This window comes from Chiloscyllium plagiosum, unplaced genomic scaffold, assembly GCF_037043375.1.
Source record: "Chiloscyllium plagiosum isolate Xiang-an unplaced genomic scaffold, Cpla_swu_hap1 HiC_scaffold_25, whole genome shotgun sequence".
NCBI classification, from domain to species: Eukaryota; Metazoa; Chordata; class Chondrichthyes; order Orectolobiformes; family Hemiscylliidae; genus Chiloscyllium; species Chiloscyllium plagiosum.
Genome location: NW_028270163.1, coordinates 51337150 through 51351615, shown reverse-complemented (window position 1 = coordinate 51351615; position 14466 = coordinate 51337150). Strand labels below are relative to the sequence as shown.

The following is a 14466-nucleotide window of genomic DNA, read 5'->3' as shown; positions in this document are numbered from 1 at the left end:
TTTGGGTTCGAGGGCTAATCTAGTCCTTCAGGTGAAACTGAGGCCCAGTCTGGCCATTTCAGTAAAGGTTAAAGAATCTCAGTGAATGGAATCTTTTCAGTGTTGTGGCAAAGGTTTAATGACCAAAGAATGAGTGAAATACTCATTCCTCTTACTGGCCTTTGCAGGATATTGTTGAATGCACAATGGCTTGCTGCCTTTTTTCACATACTAACAGTGACTGCGTTACATAATTACTGTAATCACTTATAACAGGTGCTTTGAGATGCTTTTGTCAGACGAGAGGAGGTATTTTATAAGTATACAATAATTAACCTGGAATCCACTGCTCAAGGCAATCACCGGGAATTTCCCGAAAGCTGATTCTCTTCCTCCCCTGTCAGAAAGCCTGTTGACCTGGGCAAACACTTTTCCAAAGGCAAAGTGACATTGAGTATATTCATCGCAGAATGGCATTTGGGCTGGGTGGTAATAAAACTAATAGATGCCTCATTTCATTGAGTTGGAGGTCAATAAGGTTCCTTGTGTAACATAAAGGGCTAAGCCTCAGTGACACTCAGTCAAAATCTTGTAACTTCCTCCCAAATGGCATTATGGGTCAATCTACAGCACATGGAATGCAGTGGTTCAAGGTGGCAGCTCACCCACCACCTTCTCAAGGGGCAATTAGGGATGGGCAAAAAATGCTGACTCAGGTAGCGACAACCATGCCACATGACTGAATAAATAAATAAAAATAAATAGATCCCCACTGCCTATATGTATTTGCTCTTAATGGTGAAAGGATTTATAACTGGTAACTGGGAATGCTGTGGATCTTGTAGTATGTTAAGAAGAAGTTTTCCACAAAACTGTTTCATGCAAGTGAAGTGATGATGCACTTCACCATAAATGTGGATGGAGACAGCCTAGTGGTATTCATCCACAAACCTAGGTAATGCCTTGGGACCTGGGTTCAAATCCCAAATTAGCAAATGGTGGAATTTTATTCCAATTAAAAATCTGGAATTAAGAGTCTAATGATGACCGTATTGCTGATTGTCAAGGAAAAAGCCGTCTGCCTTCTAGGAAACCAAACTGCTGCCCTTTCCCAGTCTGGCATACATCTGACTCCAGACTCACAGCAATGTGGTTGACTGTTAACTACCCTTTTGCATAAGGAAGGTTGGGCAATAAATGCTGGCCTGGCTAGTCACATCCTGTGAGTGAGTTTTTAAAATCGTGATTGGCAAACAAGAAATATAAAGGATTAGCAAACAATTTTATCCCGTGTGAACAGTGTGTCATTTACAAACAACACCTGAGTGAAATTGCCTAGAATTTTCCTTACCCACTGTGGGGTGTTGCACAGGAAGGTGGGGCTGAAAGGCAAGAGGGGGGCAAGAAGGGAGATGGATGGGAGGTTGGAAGGAGTGGTATGAAGGGCAGAGGTGGGATGTGAAGGGGAAGAGTTTGGTGGAGCAGAAAGATGGGCAGAAAAGGAGATGCTGGAGGGGAGGGGAGGGATGTCACAATGAAACAATATGACAGCTCAGCAAGTGCTAGTGCCCCATCCTCTCATACTTCGAGTTCTGATTAAATGCCCTGTCTGTGTTAAGTGGTTAATTTGTTAGACATTTTGCAGAGGTGATGGTTTAGCATTTCCTGAAGGTCTTTCCTATGCTTCTTGTTTGGAAGGCTCCTGTTTCAGCTGGTTCCTGCGATCTAACTTGCTCATAACCTGTGTAATATCGACCACCTTCGGGCCACTGGCAGCTGCTTTCGCTCTGGCCTCCTGCTCGAGCTGCCGCAAGATGACAGGACTCGGACTGGAGCGTCTGTGTCTCTTCATGAAGGGAAAGTTACTGAAAACAACAAAATATCATCATTTAACAGGCATGAAAAATCTCATTGTTCCTTCTGTGTTTGTACACCTATTTATGACAGATAAACAACTCAGCCCACTGCCTGCACTGGTGGGAGTTAGTTAATAATCGACAACTATGGTATATACATCAGAAATCCCTGGCCTCTGGTATATTCATCGAATTGAGCTGCAGCTGTGCAAGAATAAAACAAAGAACTACGAGGATCTGAAACAAACAAAAACAAATTGCCAAAGAAACTCAGCAGGTCTGGCAGCATCTGTTTCAACTCTTATGATCCTCCTTCAGAACTAGAAACAACAGAGAGAGAGAGAGAGAGAGACAGAGAGAGAAAGAGAGAAAATAAAGGATAAGCAGACAAATGACTTGTTGATAGGCCTTTTATCTCAGCCCTCTTGGCACACCAGCCTCATTCCTGAAGAAGGGCTTATGCCTGAAACATCGATTCTCCTGCTCCTCGGATGCTGCCTGGCCTGCTGCGCTTTTCCAGCACCACGCTTTTCAACTCTGGTCTCCAGCATCTGCAGTCCTCACTTTCTCCTTGTTGATAGGCCCATCAACCTGTAATAGTTCTTTGAAAGTTATTCAATTTATCCCACTCTCCCTGCTCTTTGCCCATAGCCAGCAGATTTTAAAAGTTTTCATTTGTAAGTTTCTACTAAACTTGCTTCTATTGCCCTGTCAGACATTGTATCCAAAATCATAACTCAATGCCAGTTTAATGTGACTAGTCTAAGAGTGGAAACACTGCGATACTCACCTTTTTGGCTTGGTCTCTTCAGGAATAAGAGCCTTACTCTGCATCTCCTTATAAATGGGGGATCTTAAGAAACGAGGGTATGAATCCTGTGTATGAGAAACAAGGAGTAGTGAGGCAAGTGTGTCAGCATGAAATTCAACTTACTGCAGTTTAGAACAATGAGGGGTGACCTTATGGAAACATGTAAGATTCTTAGAGGACTTCACAGGGTAAGCACAGAGAGATCGTTTCCCCTGTGGGATAGTCTGGGACTCAAGAGCATAATCTCAGAATAAGGGCTCACTCATTTAAAACAGAAATGAGGAGGAATTTCTTGTCTCAGGAGGAAGTGAATCTGTGAAACTCCTTACAGCAGAGAGATGTCGAGGCTGGGTCATTAAGTATATTCAATCCAGAGATAGATTTTTAACCAGGAAGAGAATCATGAGTTGTGGGGAAAAGGCAGGAAAGTGGAGTTGAGGATTATCAGAGCAGCCATGATCTCATTGAGTGGGGGAGCAGACTCAATGGGCTGAATGGCCTACTTCCACCCCTACGTTGTATGGGGTCTTAACCTGCTCATCAAAAAGCTGCCCTTTTGTTCACCTTGAGATCTTGATCAGGAGTTATGTTATTGAGAAGAAAATGGGCAATACTGATGCATCTGCCTACCCGTTAAAACTGGGTACTCAGGGGTCACAATATGACAAGACTGGAAAACCTGCCAAGAGAAAGACAAAAGAATGGTTGACCTTTTTCATCAGCATGTAGATGTGAGTCTGTGCAGCATCCAGCACATAACGGTGTGGGTGTTGCAGGCCTTTCACAGTAATCTCCATGGTTCTCCCATCAATGTTAATCCAACGCCTTGCACCCTGTGCCAGGAATGTTCTAGAGTAAAAGAGATCTACATCAGTGAGTTTTTTGCAAGTCATAAGAAACATTTACTGCAGGCTGCTCGTGTTTGTTAACATGCTATCATTAAGTTTAGGCTGTGGGCTAAGAGGTGCAAGAAAGAAGGTGATATTTCCTGTGCAGAAATAATTGCTGCTCCTGCAATCATTAACAACTCAGCAAAGTCCTCTGAACCCTTTTAATAAGGCTTACAGAAACGAATAGACTGGCCACTAATCTAATACCTTAGTTCAACAGTTCAACAGTTCAATGATTACTGCATCTAAATTGGCTTATGCTTTCCTGCATAATGTGTAACTATTGTTCCTTTCTCAAGAATATGCTATTGGTGCACATTAGCAGATATCAGGACAGCCTTTCCAAGAGCAAATGGTTTTGAAATGCTGGAAATACAACAGCCAATTTGAGCACATATAATTCTCACAACTCCCCAATCTTACAACGTGCTGTGGAATCTTTTACATTCTATTGAGAGGACATATGGCATCTTGATTTAACATCTCAATGTGACAACCAGAACCTCCAACAGTGCAAACCTCCCTCAGTCCTACACTACAGCCTAGACGTTGTGCTGATACCTCTGGAGTGTTGAAACTTTATTGCTGGAACAGCACAGCAGGTCAGGCAGCATCCAGGGAACAGGAGATTCGACGTTTCGGGCACAGGCCCTTCTTCAGGCCATTTCTGAAGAAGGGCCTGTGCCCGAAACGTCGAATCTCCTGTTCCCTGGATGCTGCCTGACCTGCTGTGCTGTTCCAGCAATAAAGTTTCAACTTTGATCTCCAGCATCTGCAGACCTCACTTTCTCCTACCTCTGGAGTGTGACTTGAACATTTGACTCAGTCAAGAGACTAATCCCTCCGTTATACTTTATTCTTCCTTATTAGTTTAAAATTAATGTTATGCTATTCTTTATCCTTTTACCCTCTGCCAGGTTATGATTGTCTCTCTGGCAGGATTTACACTGCAATTTTTTCATTGAAGCAAAGTAATTCAATATAAGTACCTCAAGTTCCCACTTCAGCATCATTAATAAAGTAGCATCAAAACATTAATTTAACTGAAAGAATCATGGATGCTGTAAATCAAACAAAAACAAGTTGCTGGAAAAGCTCATCAAATCTGGCAGCATCTGTGAAGAAAAATCAGAGTTAACATTGCGGGTCATAGAGTCACAGAGATGTACAGCACGGAAACAGACCCTTCAGTCCAACTCATCCATGCTGACCAGATATCCTGACCTAATCTAGTTCCATTTGCCAGCACTTGGCCCATATCCCTCTAAATTATTCCTATTCATATATCCATCCAGATGCTTTTTAAATATTGCAATTGTACCAGCCTCCACCACATCCTCTGGCAGCTCATTCCATACACGCACCACCCTCTGTTGAAAAAGTTGCCCCTTAGGTCCCTTTTAAATCTTTCCCCCCTCACCCTATGCCGTCTAGTTCTGGACTCATCCACCCCAGGGAAAATACCTTGCCTATTTACCCTATTCGTGCTCCTCATGATTTTATAACCCTCTATAAGGTCACCCCTCAGCCTCCAATGCTCCAGGGAAAACAGCCCCAGCAAATCCTCCAATCCTGGCAACATCCTTGTAAATGTTTTCTGAACCCCTTCAAGTTTCACAACATCCTCCTGATAGGGGGGAATCCAGAATTGCACACGACATTCCACAAGTGGCCTAACCAATGTCCTGTACAGCCAAAACATGACCTCTCAATCCCGATACTCAATGCTCTGTCTAATAAAGGAAAGCATACCAAATGCCTTCTTCACTATCCTATCTAACTGCAACTCCACTTTCAGGGAAGGATGAACCTGCACTCCAAGATCTTTTTGTTCAGCACACTCCCCAGGAGCTTACCATGAATTGTCTAAGTCCTTCTCTGATTTGCTTTTCCAAAATGCAGCATCTCACATTTATCTAAATTAAACTCCATCTGCCACTCCTCAGCCCATTGGCCCATCTGATCAAGATCCCATTCTAATCTGAGGTAACCTTCTTCACTGTCCACAACTCCAATGTTGGTGTCATCTGCAAACTTACTAACTATATATCCTATGTTCACATTCAAATCATTTACATAAATGACGAAGAGCAGCGAACCCAGCACCGATCCTTGTGGCACTCCACTGGTCACAGGCCTCCAAACTGAAAAGCAACCCTCCACCACCACCCTCTGTCTTCTACCTTTGAGCCAGTTCTGTATCCAAATGGCTAGTTCTCTCTGTATTCCATGAGATCTAACCTTGCTAACCAGTCGAAAGATCTTGTCGAATACCTTATTCTAGTCCACATAGATCACACCCACAACTCTGCCCTCATCAATCCTCTTTGTTAGTTCTTCAAAAAACTCAATCAAGTTTGTGAGAAATGAATTCCCATGCACAAAACCACACTGACTAGCCATAATCAGTCCTTGCCTTTCCAAATGCATGTAAATCCTGTCCTTCAAGGCTCTCTCCAACAACTTGTCCACCACCAATGTCAGGCTCACCGGTCTATAGTTCCCTGGCTTTTTATTACCACCTTTCTTAAATAGTGGCACCATGTTAGCCAATCTCCAGTCTTCTAGCACCTCACCTGTGACTATCGATGATACAAATATCTCAGCAAGGGGCCCAGCAATCACTTCCCTAGCTTCCCACAGAGTTCTAGGGTACACCTGATCAGGTCCTGGGGATTTATTCACTTTTATGCATTTTGAGACATTCAGCACCCCTCCTCTATAATATGGACATTTTTCAAGATGTCCAGTGACCCTTCCCCAAAACCCTTACTAGTTCTGAGGGTCACCGAACCCGAAACAGTAACTCTGATTTCTCTTCACAGATGATGCCAAACCCACTGAGCTTTTCCAGCAATTTATGTTTTTGTTATTAATTTAACATTGTTTTTGCTTTAATATGACTTGTCACAGACCTGCTGCAATGCGTATATGACCTCTTCCCCAATGTTTCCATTCCTACTCTCAGTCTTACAATCCATCTCTCCTACCCTTCCCCATCACCCATTGCTGGTTCCTTTTAAAGTTCCCAGAGTCTGTTGCAAGTACTGGGATCTTCAGTTGCTTCTCCCACTCTAGCTTCACTCCCCTACACCCCCACCCTTGGTTCACTGCCTGTCTTTTGCCCTCACCAATGTCTTCCCTTACCCTGGTTGAGTTCTTAGCTGATGTGTCCCACTATGAAGTCCTGGCCTGTATCTTGATAGACATTAGTCGGTGCAGCTAATCTTGGTCAGCTGGTCACCTGCACTGACAAATGTCTACCAATAGATGGAGACTGGTCAATCTAAAAGTACAGAACAATAGGTGAGTATTTTTTTAATAAATACTGTAACATATTGCAGAGATTCATTTTATTTTACAAGTTATTTCAGCTGGAAATATACTGGATATGCATGGTGCAGTTTCCCAACCTGAACCCAACTCTGGCTTTAACATTGATTCTTATGCAGAACCAACTTTCATTTAAAGTTATTTCATTTAAAGTTGCCATTTTCAGGAACAGAGCTGCAACTTTAAGTGAGGACCTGCTGTAAGGAGTTAGGTGACTCCTGAATAAAGTGCACTGCGACCTTCTTTTCCAGCATGTCACACAGCATTTCACTCCAGGATCAAATTGGGCTTCTGTGATCCTGAATTCAGAAACCTTTCTGAGACAATCTCCCCTTTTGTAACTTTCTCCAGTCCATAACTCTCTGAGATCTTTGTACACTTCAATTAATGCCTCTGAAACGGTCCATTACTCCACCATTGACTCCCATTCCTTCAGATACTTAGGCCCTAGGCTCTGAATTTCTCTCCCTCAAACTCTGCCTCTCTACATCACTTCCTTTAAAATGCTGCTGAAAGCCTACTCTTTGACCAGGATTTTGTTCATCTGACTTAATAACTCCTCATGTTACAGTGTCAGAGTTTGTTAAATAAATTTCCTGTGGAGTGCCTTGAGATGTTTCACTCCATTAAAGGTGTTATATAAATGCGAGTTGTAGTTATTGTTGAGGATGTTTCCCAGCAACTCACTTGTAAATCTCCTCAGCTTTTTCTTTAACCTTTGATTGTTCTCCATGCTTTAAATCTTCGCACGCTTCCCAGAATGCCAAGTTCTCTCCTAAAATGTAAACATTAAGATTCACCAATCTGTCACGCCATAGATATACACACAAGATAACTCGATATTGTTCAGAAGATAATAAGCTATTTTAAAATATGAATAATATACAGCTCAAACAATCAACAGCAAATCCATTGGCCCTGCCTCATGCCACTCTTTCTCAGCTATCTCTCTGTCACTATAACCCTGCCTGTCCTTCTCTCCTACAGGTTTAGATTCTCCTTAAATACACCTACTCAAATCACCTCAATTATTCCCTGGCAGCGAATTCCATGTTCTCAAAACCATTTGAGGCATTGCTTCTCAATTACCATTCTTCCTAGAATTCGAAATTACATATATGAAAACTTAAATTTTAAATTGGGAGTGCTTAGACCTTGGAGACATTGTTTAAGAGTAAGAACTTATGGAGTAATGACACGTGATTGCCACATGATTATGTTGAGATCTGGAAAGCGGCAGAAGCTCCACCAGAGTCTGTAACAGGAGGTGTTTATCCACTATGCTGCATGTAAAGAGTTTTGAGGAGAGCATCTTGGACTCATGGTCAGTACATAGGAGATTAAAGCTAAAGGGGGAGATGGTGGTATCACTGGACGTGGAATTCTAGGCTGATGTTCTGAGGAAGTGGGTTCACATTCCAATGTGGCAGATAACAAAACCGGAATCTAATAAAATATTAGCCTCATGACGATCATGTAACTACTGTTGATTACCATAAAGGAAGGGTGTTTCGGCCCTAGAGGGAGTTCAACATAGTGTTACAAGGATGACAAGATTAGACAAATTAGGCCTTTATTCTCAAGAATTTAGGAGGTTAAGGGGATGGTCACATCGATGTCTTCAGGATATTAACAAGGAGAGACAGGATGGATAAAGATAAATTATTTCTATTTGTTGAAGATTCCAGATCCATTGGGTATAGTCTGAGAATGAGGGCAGGAGAGAAATTAGAAAGCACGTCCAAACGCAAGGAGTAGTGGAAATTTGGAACTCTTTTCCTCAAATGGTGGTCAATGTTTCTTCCATTGTTAAATTTAAATCTGAGACAATCTTTTTTCTTAAGCAAGGGCACAAAGAGATATGGGCCTAACATAGAATATGCAGTTAGGCCACAGATCAGCCATGATCTTATTGAATGGTGGGACAGGCTTAAGGGTCTCAATGTCCTACTGCTGTTCCTATGTTTCCCAAGTTCCTATAAAAACTGATTTGGTTCACTAATTTCCTTCAGGGAAGAGAAGTGGCTGTCCTTACCTGGTCTGGCCTATGAATGACTCCAGACCCACAGCAATAATGCCCTCTGGGTAATTAGGCATGGGTAATAAATGCTGCACTGGCCAGCAAAAAAAATGCAAACATTTTAAAAAATTAGACCAAATATACAATAAAATGGAGACAAAGATAATTGTTTTCCCTGATTGGTCTGGGAAATTCTCTTCTCCAGAAAGCAGTGGAGGTTGGGTTATTGTCCATTTTATAAGGCTTGACTTCGATGGTCTCTTGACTGACAAGGGAGTCGAAGATTATGGGGGGTAAGCAGGAAAGTAAGATCACAATTAGATCAGTCTTATGTGGGGAGCCCAGAAGTAGAGGGGATATGTTTAAAGTGAGAAGGGAAAGATTTAAAAAGAATCTAAGAGGCAACTTGTTCATGCAGAGGGTGGTGCATGTATGGAATGAGCTGCCAGAGGAAGTGGTGGAAGCTGGTACAATTACAGCATTTAAAAGGAATCTGAATGGGTACATGAATAGGAAGAGTTTGGAGGGAAACGGGCCAAATGCTGGCAAATTAAACTAGATCTATTTAGGATATCTGGTCGGCATGGACGAGTTGGACCGAAGGGTCTGTTTCTATTCTGTACAGCTCTGTGACTCTAAATTGAAGGTCAGGCTTGAGGGGCTGAATGGCCTACTCCTGCTCCTAAGTCATATGTATAACATTATTCACCCTAACACTTTGTAGTCCATATCCCAAGTCTTCCCACCTTCTTTAACAACATGAGAAACAGAGACCAATAGGAAGCCATTCCTGCTGCACTTGCTGCCTCACCAGTTTACAACCATCTTTCCCAATTTCATACCCCAATGGATAGACCCCTCAAATAAATTAACCCATCAGTCACCAGACACTCAGAGAACATCACATCCCATTATGTATGTTTGAGCTAGTCCTGACAACATCTGCCCTCACGTACCGCTGAATTCCTTTTTGAGGAACAGCTCAAAATTCTGACGGCCTCTGAGATCCCTCATTAGCTCCGCGAAGCTAAAGGTCCAGCGCTCCACTCGCAGCTTTGTTGGGTTATCCGCCCTGCAGCCGAACCCGACAGCAAAACAAAAGGTGGCAGTTATCAGTCACCTCTGAACAGCAAAGCAAGTCCCCTCTTTGGAAAGGATTAGATTGCTGTGCTATAATGCAGATAAAAGGAAGCATCACTTTCTAGGGTTTCTAACTTTAGCATGACAGCCTGAGCACTTACATTGGAGTGTTGAGTTCCCAAAATGTTGTGTCATCAGTGAGCCAAGGATTGCTGGGGAGGCATCCTGACATTATAGGGTCATGGGTAAAATACTGCTCACAGTATTTCATCATTCTGGAGGAAAGGATTTTATAAAAAAATTGATGTTTAGTGCAACATAATATAATAAACACTATAGATATTGTAGAGACAATATGTAGAATATATACCTGTGTTAAATATTGTGCAAATGTACACAACTTGTTATCATGTTTTTTGCATCAATTTTTCACCTGGGTACATGAATAGGAAGAGTTTAGCAGGATAGGGGCCAAATCTGGTAAATGGAACTAGATTAATTTAGGATATCTGGTCAGCATGGATGAGTTGGATCAGAGTCTGTTTCTGTACTGTACATCTCTATGGTTCTATAAATGTGTATGTGTATGGTTATAGAGTGATTGTCATAGAGTCATAAGGCATGGAAACAGATTCTTTGGTCCAATCAGTCCATACTGACTATAATCCCAAACTAAACTAGTCCCACCTGCTTGCACTTGGTTCATATTCCTTCAAAGCTTTTTTATTCATGTATTTATCCAAATGTATTTCAAACATTGTAACTGTACCTGCAACCACCACATCCTCTGGATGTTCATTCCACACACAAACCACTCTCTGTGTAGAAAAATTGCCGTTCATGCCTTTTTTAAATCTTTCTCCTCTCACCTTAAAAATGATCCCCCTCGCCTTGAAACTCCCCCATCAAGGGAAAAGACACCTGCCATTCACTTTATCTATACCCCTCATGATTTTATAAACCTCTATAAGGTGACCCCTAAAATGGGGAATGTCTAATTAAATCCACAGAGGTGACAGTTTTGAGGGACACGCCACCGAGAACAAACCCCCTGCAGTGACCTTCGATTGATCAGACCTGGAAAGCAACAGGAATGGGGCCATGGGCCCCCCCTTCATCACGGGAGCAAGAGGGAACCTTCAGATTTTGTTTGGGGGGGGTGTGATAAATCCTACAAGGCCCAATGGGGAAAATCACTAATCACCATGGAGCTCATTGAGTATGAGTTGCCTTGGTAACAGGCAATGGTCCACCCACTGGAAATCATCACCAGAGCCCATTATCCTTGAGTGGGGGGGCACTTTTGTGGTTCCTACCTCCTGGATCAGGAGGCCCAGATTCAGGGCCTATGTGCTCTAGAGGTGTGTAATAAAGTTTCTGAATGGTTTGATTGGAACAATATGTTAAATAAAAGAAAATTGAGTCCTCTTTGTGGCACAGTGGCAGTATCCCTATCCTTAGACTAGGAGGCCCAAGTTCAAATGCCACCTGCTCCAGAGGTGTGTATTAAAATCTCTGAACAGGTTGATTACAAAAATAGATTAAATTTAAAATAAAATCTTAAATTGTATAAAGCAGACCGAAGGCTTTTATGGTGTAGTGGTAGTGCCCCTACTCTAAGCCAGGAGGACTGGGACCCATCTGCTCCAGAGATGTGTAGTAACATCCCTGAATAGATTGATCAGAAAATATCCATAAAGCAGACCCAGTTATGTAACTATAAAACGTGTGTATCAAATTGAACTTTAACCGACATCAAAAATAACAGTTTGTATTTACGTGACACCTTGAATGTAATAAATCATCACAGGAGTGATTGTCCGGCAAAAAAAAATGGTACCAAGCAACACAAGGAGATGACCGTCCAAAACCTTAGTCAACGTGGGAGATTTTAAGAAGAGAATTGACAGAAGGAGAGACACGAAGAGGTTAAAAGAAGAAAGTTGAAATGCAGGGGTGCCTTGGCTTCTCCAGAAATATAAGACCTTAAAGCAGACCCAGAAAGCTCTTGTGGCACAGTGATTATATCTCACATTTTGAGCTAAAAGATCATATTCAAGTCCCACCTGCAGCAGAGGTGACTCAAAGTGCATCTGAACAGAATATATAAAGCAGACCAGGGGATGGGTGTGTATGACTACCTTTCCCCGACTGGGACTAGCCGACATTCACCATGAGAAGTGGCTCTATCTTGGTGTTCAACAATAAACCATGTTCCTTTCTGGTCAGGCTTCCTGAGTTATTACAAAGAATAAGGAAAGAATGTAAAAATTTAAACAAGAACTGATTTATATTTCTGCTCCCTGGTTGATTGCTCCTCTCCTCTATGACCTCATTTTATGTGAAGACTACACCTGGTCTTGTCTGCAATGCAACACCAAAAAAGCTACAACCAATAAATCATTGAACCCTTCTGTTTATCATAGAATCCCTACAGTGTGGAAACAGGCCATTTGACCCAACAAGCCCACACTGATCCTCCAAAGAGCAACCCATCCAGACCCATTCTCCCTACACTATTAGAGCTTAAAAATGTGTTGCTGGAAAAGCGCAGCAGGTCAGGCAGCATCAAAGGAACAGAAGAATCAACGTTTCGGGCATAAGCCCTTCTTTCCCCTACACTATTACTCTACATTTCCCCTGACTAATGCACATAACTTACACATCCCTGAACACTATGGGCAATTTAACATGGCCAATTCACCTAACCTGTACATCTTTAGACTGTGGGAGGAAGCCAGAGCACCTAGAGGAAACTCCACACAGACAGTCATCCGAGGCTGGAATTGAACTCAGGTCCCTGGCACTGTGAGGCAACAGTGACTGAGCCTCTGCTGACACAATGTCCTGGCGACAAGGTGTGGCGCTGGAAAAGCACAGCTGGTCAGACAGCATCCAAGGAGCAGTAGAGTCGATGTTTCGAGCATAAACTCTTCATCAGGAAGCGCGTTGATGAGGGGCTCCGAAATGTTGACTCTCCTGCTCCTCGGATGCTGCCTGACCTGCTCTGCTTTTCCAATGCCACACATTTTGACTCTGATCTCCAGCATCTGCAGTCCTCACTTTTTCCTTGTTTCATACCAAGACAAACACTCCACGGTGATACATTCTGTAGGACATACCCTCCTAGGGAGACAGAAGACTTCACCCTGGATCTGACCAGGGCCTGTTGATAGTACAGAATCTACAACAGAGAAACAGACAGTTAAACACAGCCCAGAGATCTATCCACGTGTACAATCAAGCAAATGATCGAGTGCTTCTTTTGTAAACCTACAAACATCAGTCCACCAAGTGAAGTTGACTTTCACATCAGATGTTCCAAATCTTGTGATATGGAAATAGATTTATTTTAAAAGAAACACTGACCAGAAAAAAAAATAAATTTTGCAATTAAAGTATTTTAGAATGGGGTTTTATTTCAAATTTTTTTTAAGAGTAAATGGAATCTTGCAGAAAATCCATCCAACTGAATCATGGACATGAAGCTACAATATTTACCTCTCTCCTGTAATAATCATATGTTTTCTTCTGTTGAAAGAAAAGGTACAAGAGAATGATCAATACTTTTTAAAATCAAAGTATCATGTCATTGTTAAGTACTATGTACAGTGGAGTTCAGATTTAAGACGGAGCCACTTCTGCTTGCTTAGTTAATGACATTTGTCAAGGTTTCTTACATTTTTCCATTTGTAATAAGGACCAGCCAACGAGTGAGCACTTGCAATGCTGATCTCTCAGTGCGAATTTAAGTCTAAAATGACGATCACTCTCTAATCACTAGGGATTATACAGAAAAATTGCTGGTGTGGATTTAAGAGAGTGTTCTCCCATTGACTAAAAAATGTCTGGGCGACAGTTGGCAAAGGACCTGATATTTATAAAATTAAACATTGTCAACAACAAGTCACATTTCGAAAGCACTTGAAATCTTTGAAGAGATAATGAAGGGAGGTCAGGATATTGTGCCATTCTTGGTGTCATAAAATGGAACTCTGCACCATTTCCATTTTCTCTCTTTTTGCCTTTTCCCATACAATTGTAATTACAATTGGGGCGGCACTGCTGCCTCACAGTGCCAGAGACCCGGGTTCAATTCCCGCCTCGGGCAACTGTCTGTGTGGAGTTTGCACATTCTCCCCATGTCTGCGTGGGTTTCCTCCTGGTGCTCTGGTTTCCTCCCATAATCCAAAGATGTGCAGGTCAGGTGAATTGGATGTGCTAAATTGCCCATAGTGTTAGGTGCATTAGTCAGGGGTGAATGTTGGGGAATGGGTCTTGGTGGTTGCTCTTCGGAGGGTCGGTGTGGACTTGTTGGACCGAAGGGCCTGTTTCCATACTGTAGGGAATCTAATCTAATCAATTCCCAGCACCAGCAATGTGCATGCATTACCCATTTGAATTAATGGCTGCTTCTCATTGGTAAACCTGAGTCAGCTGACAATGCCCTATCAAGAACAGCCAACTAAAGAGTCTCTCGCTCAGAGACAGACACAC

At 42.3% G+C, this 14466-nt stretch overlaps 1 protein-coding gene across 2 annotated transcripts in view; it reads right to left on the bottom strand.

The window, feature by feature from the left end:
- The window catches only part of rgs9b (regulator of G protein signaling 9b), a 92685-nt gene that overhangs the window by 14533 nt on the left and 63686 nt on the right, over positions 1–14466 (bottom strand). The window contains exons 10-17 of one of the 2 annotated variants that reach the window (XM_043715031.2): positions 13471–13500; positions 13092–13153; positions 10131–10244; positions 9846–9961; positions 7557–7644; positions 3357–3495; positions 2626–2711; positions 1721–1844 (exon numbers count right to left, since the gene is read on the bottom strand). In XM_043715031.2, the coding sequence (XP_043570966.1) occupies positions 1721–1844; positions 2626–2711; positions 3357–3495; positions 7557–7644; positions 9846–9961; positions 10131–10244; positions 13092–13153; positions 13471–13500 (759 nt within the window). The remainder of the gene's footprint in view (positions 1–1720; positions 1845–2625; positions 2712–3356; positions 3496–7556; positions 7645–9845; positions 9962–10130; positions 10245–13091; positions 13154–13470; positions 13501–14466) is intronic. The other variant, XM_088000724.1, reaches the window with a different exon arrangement.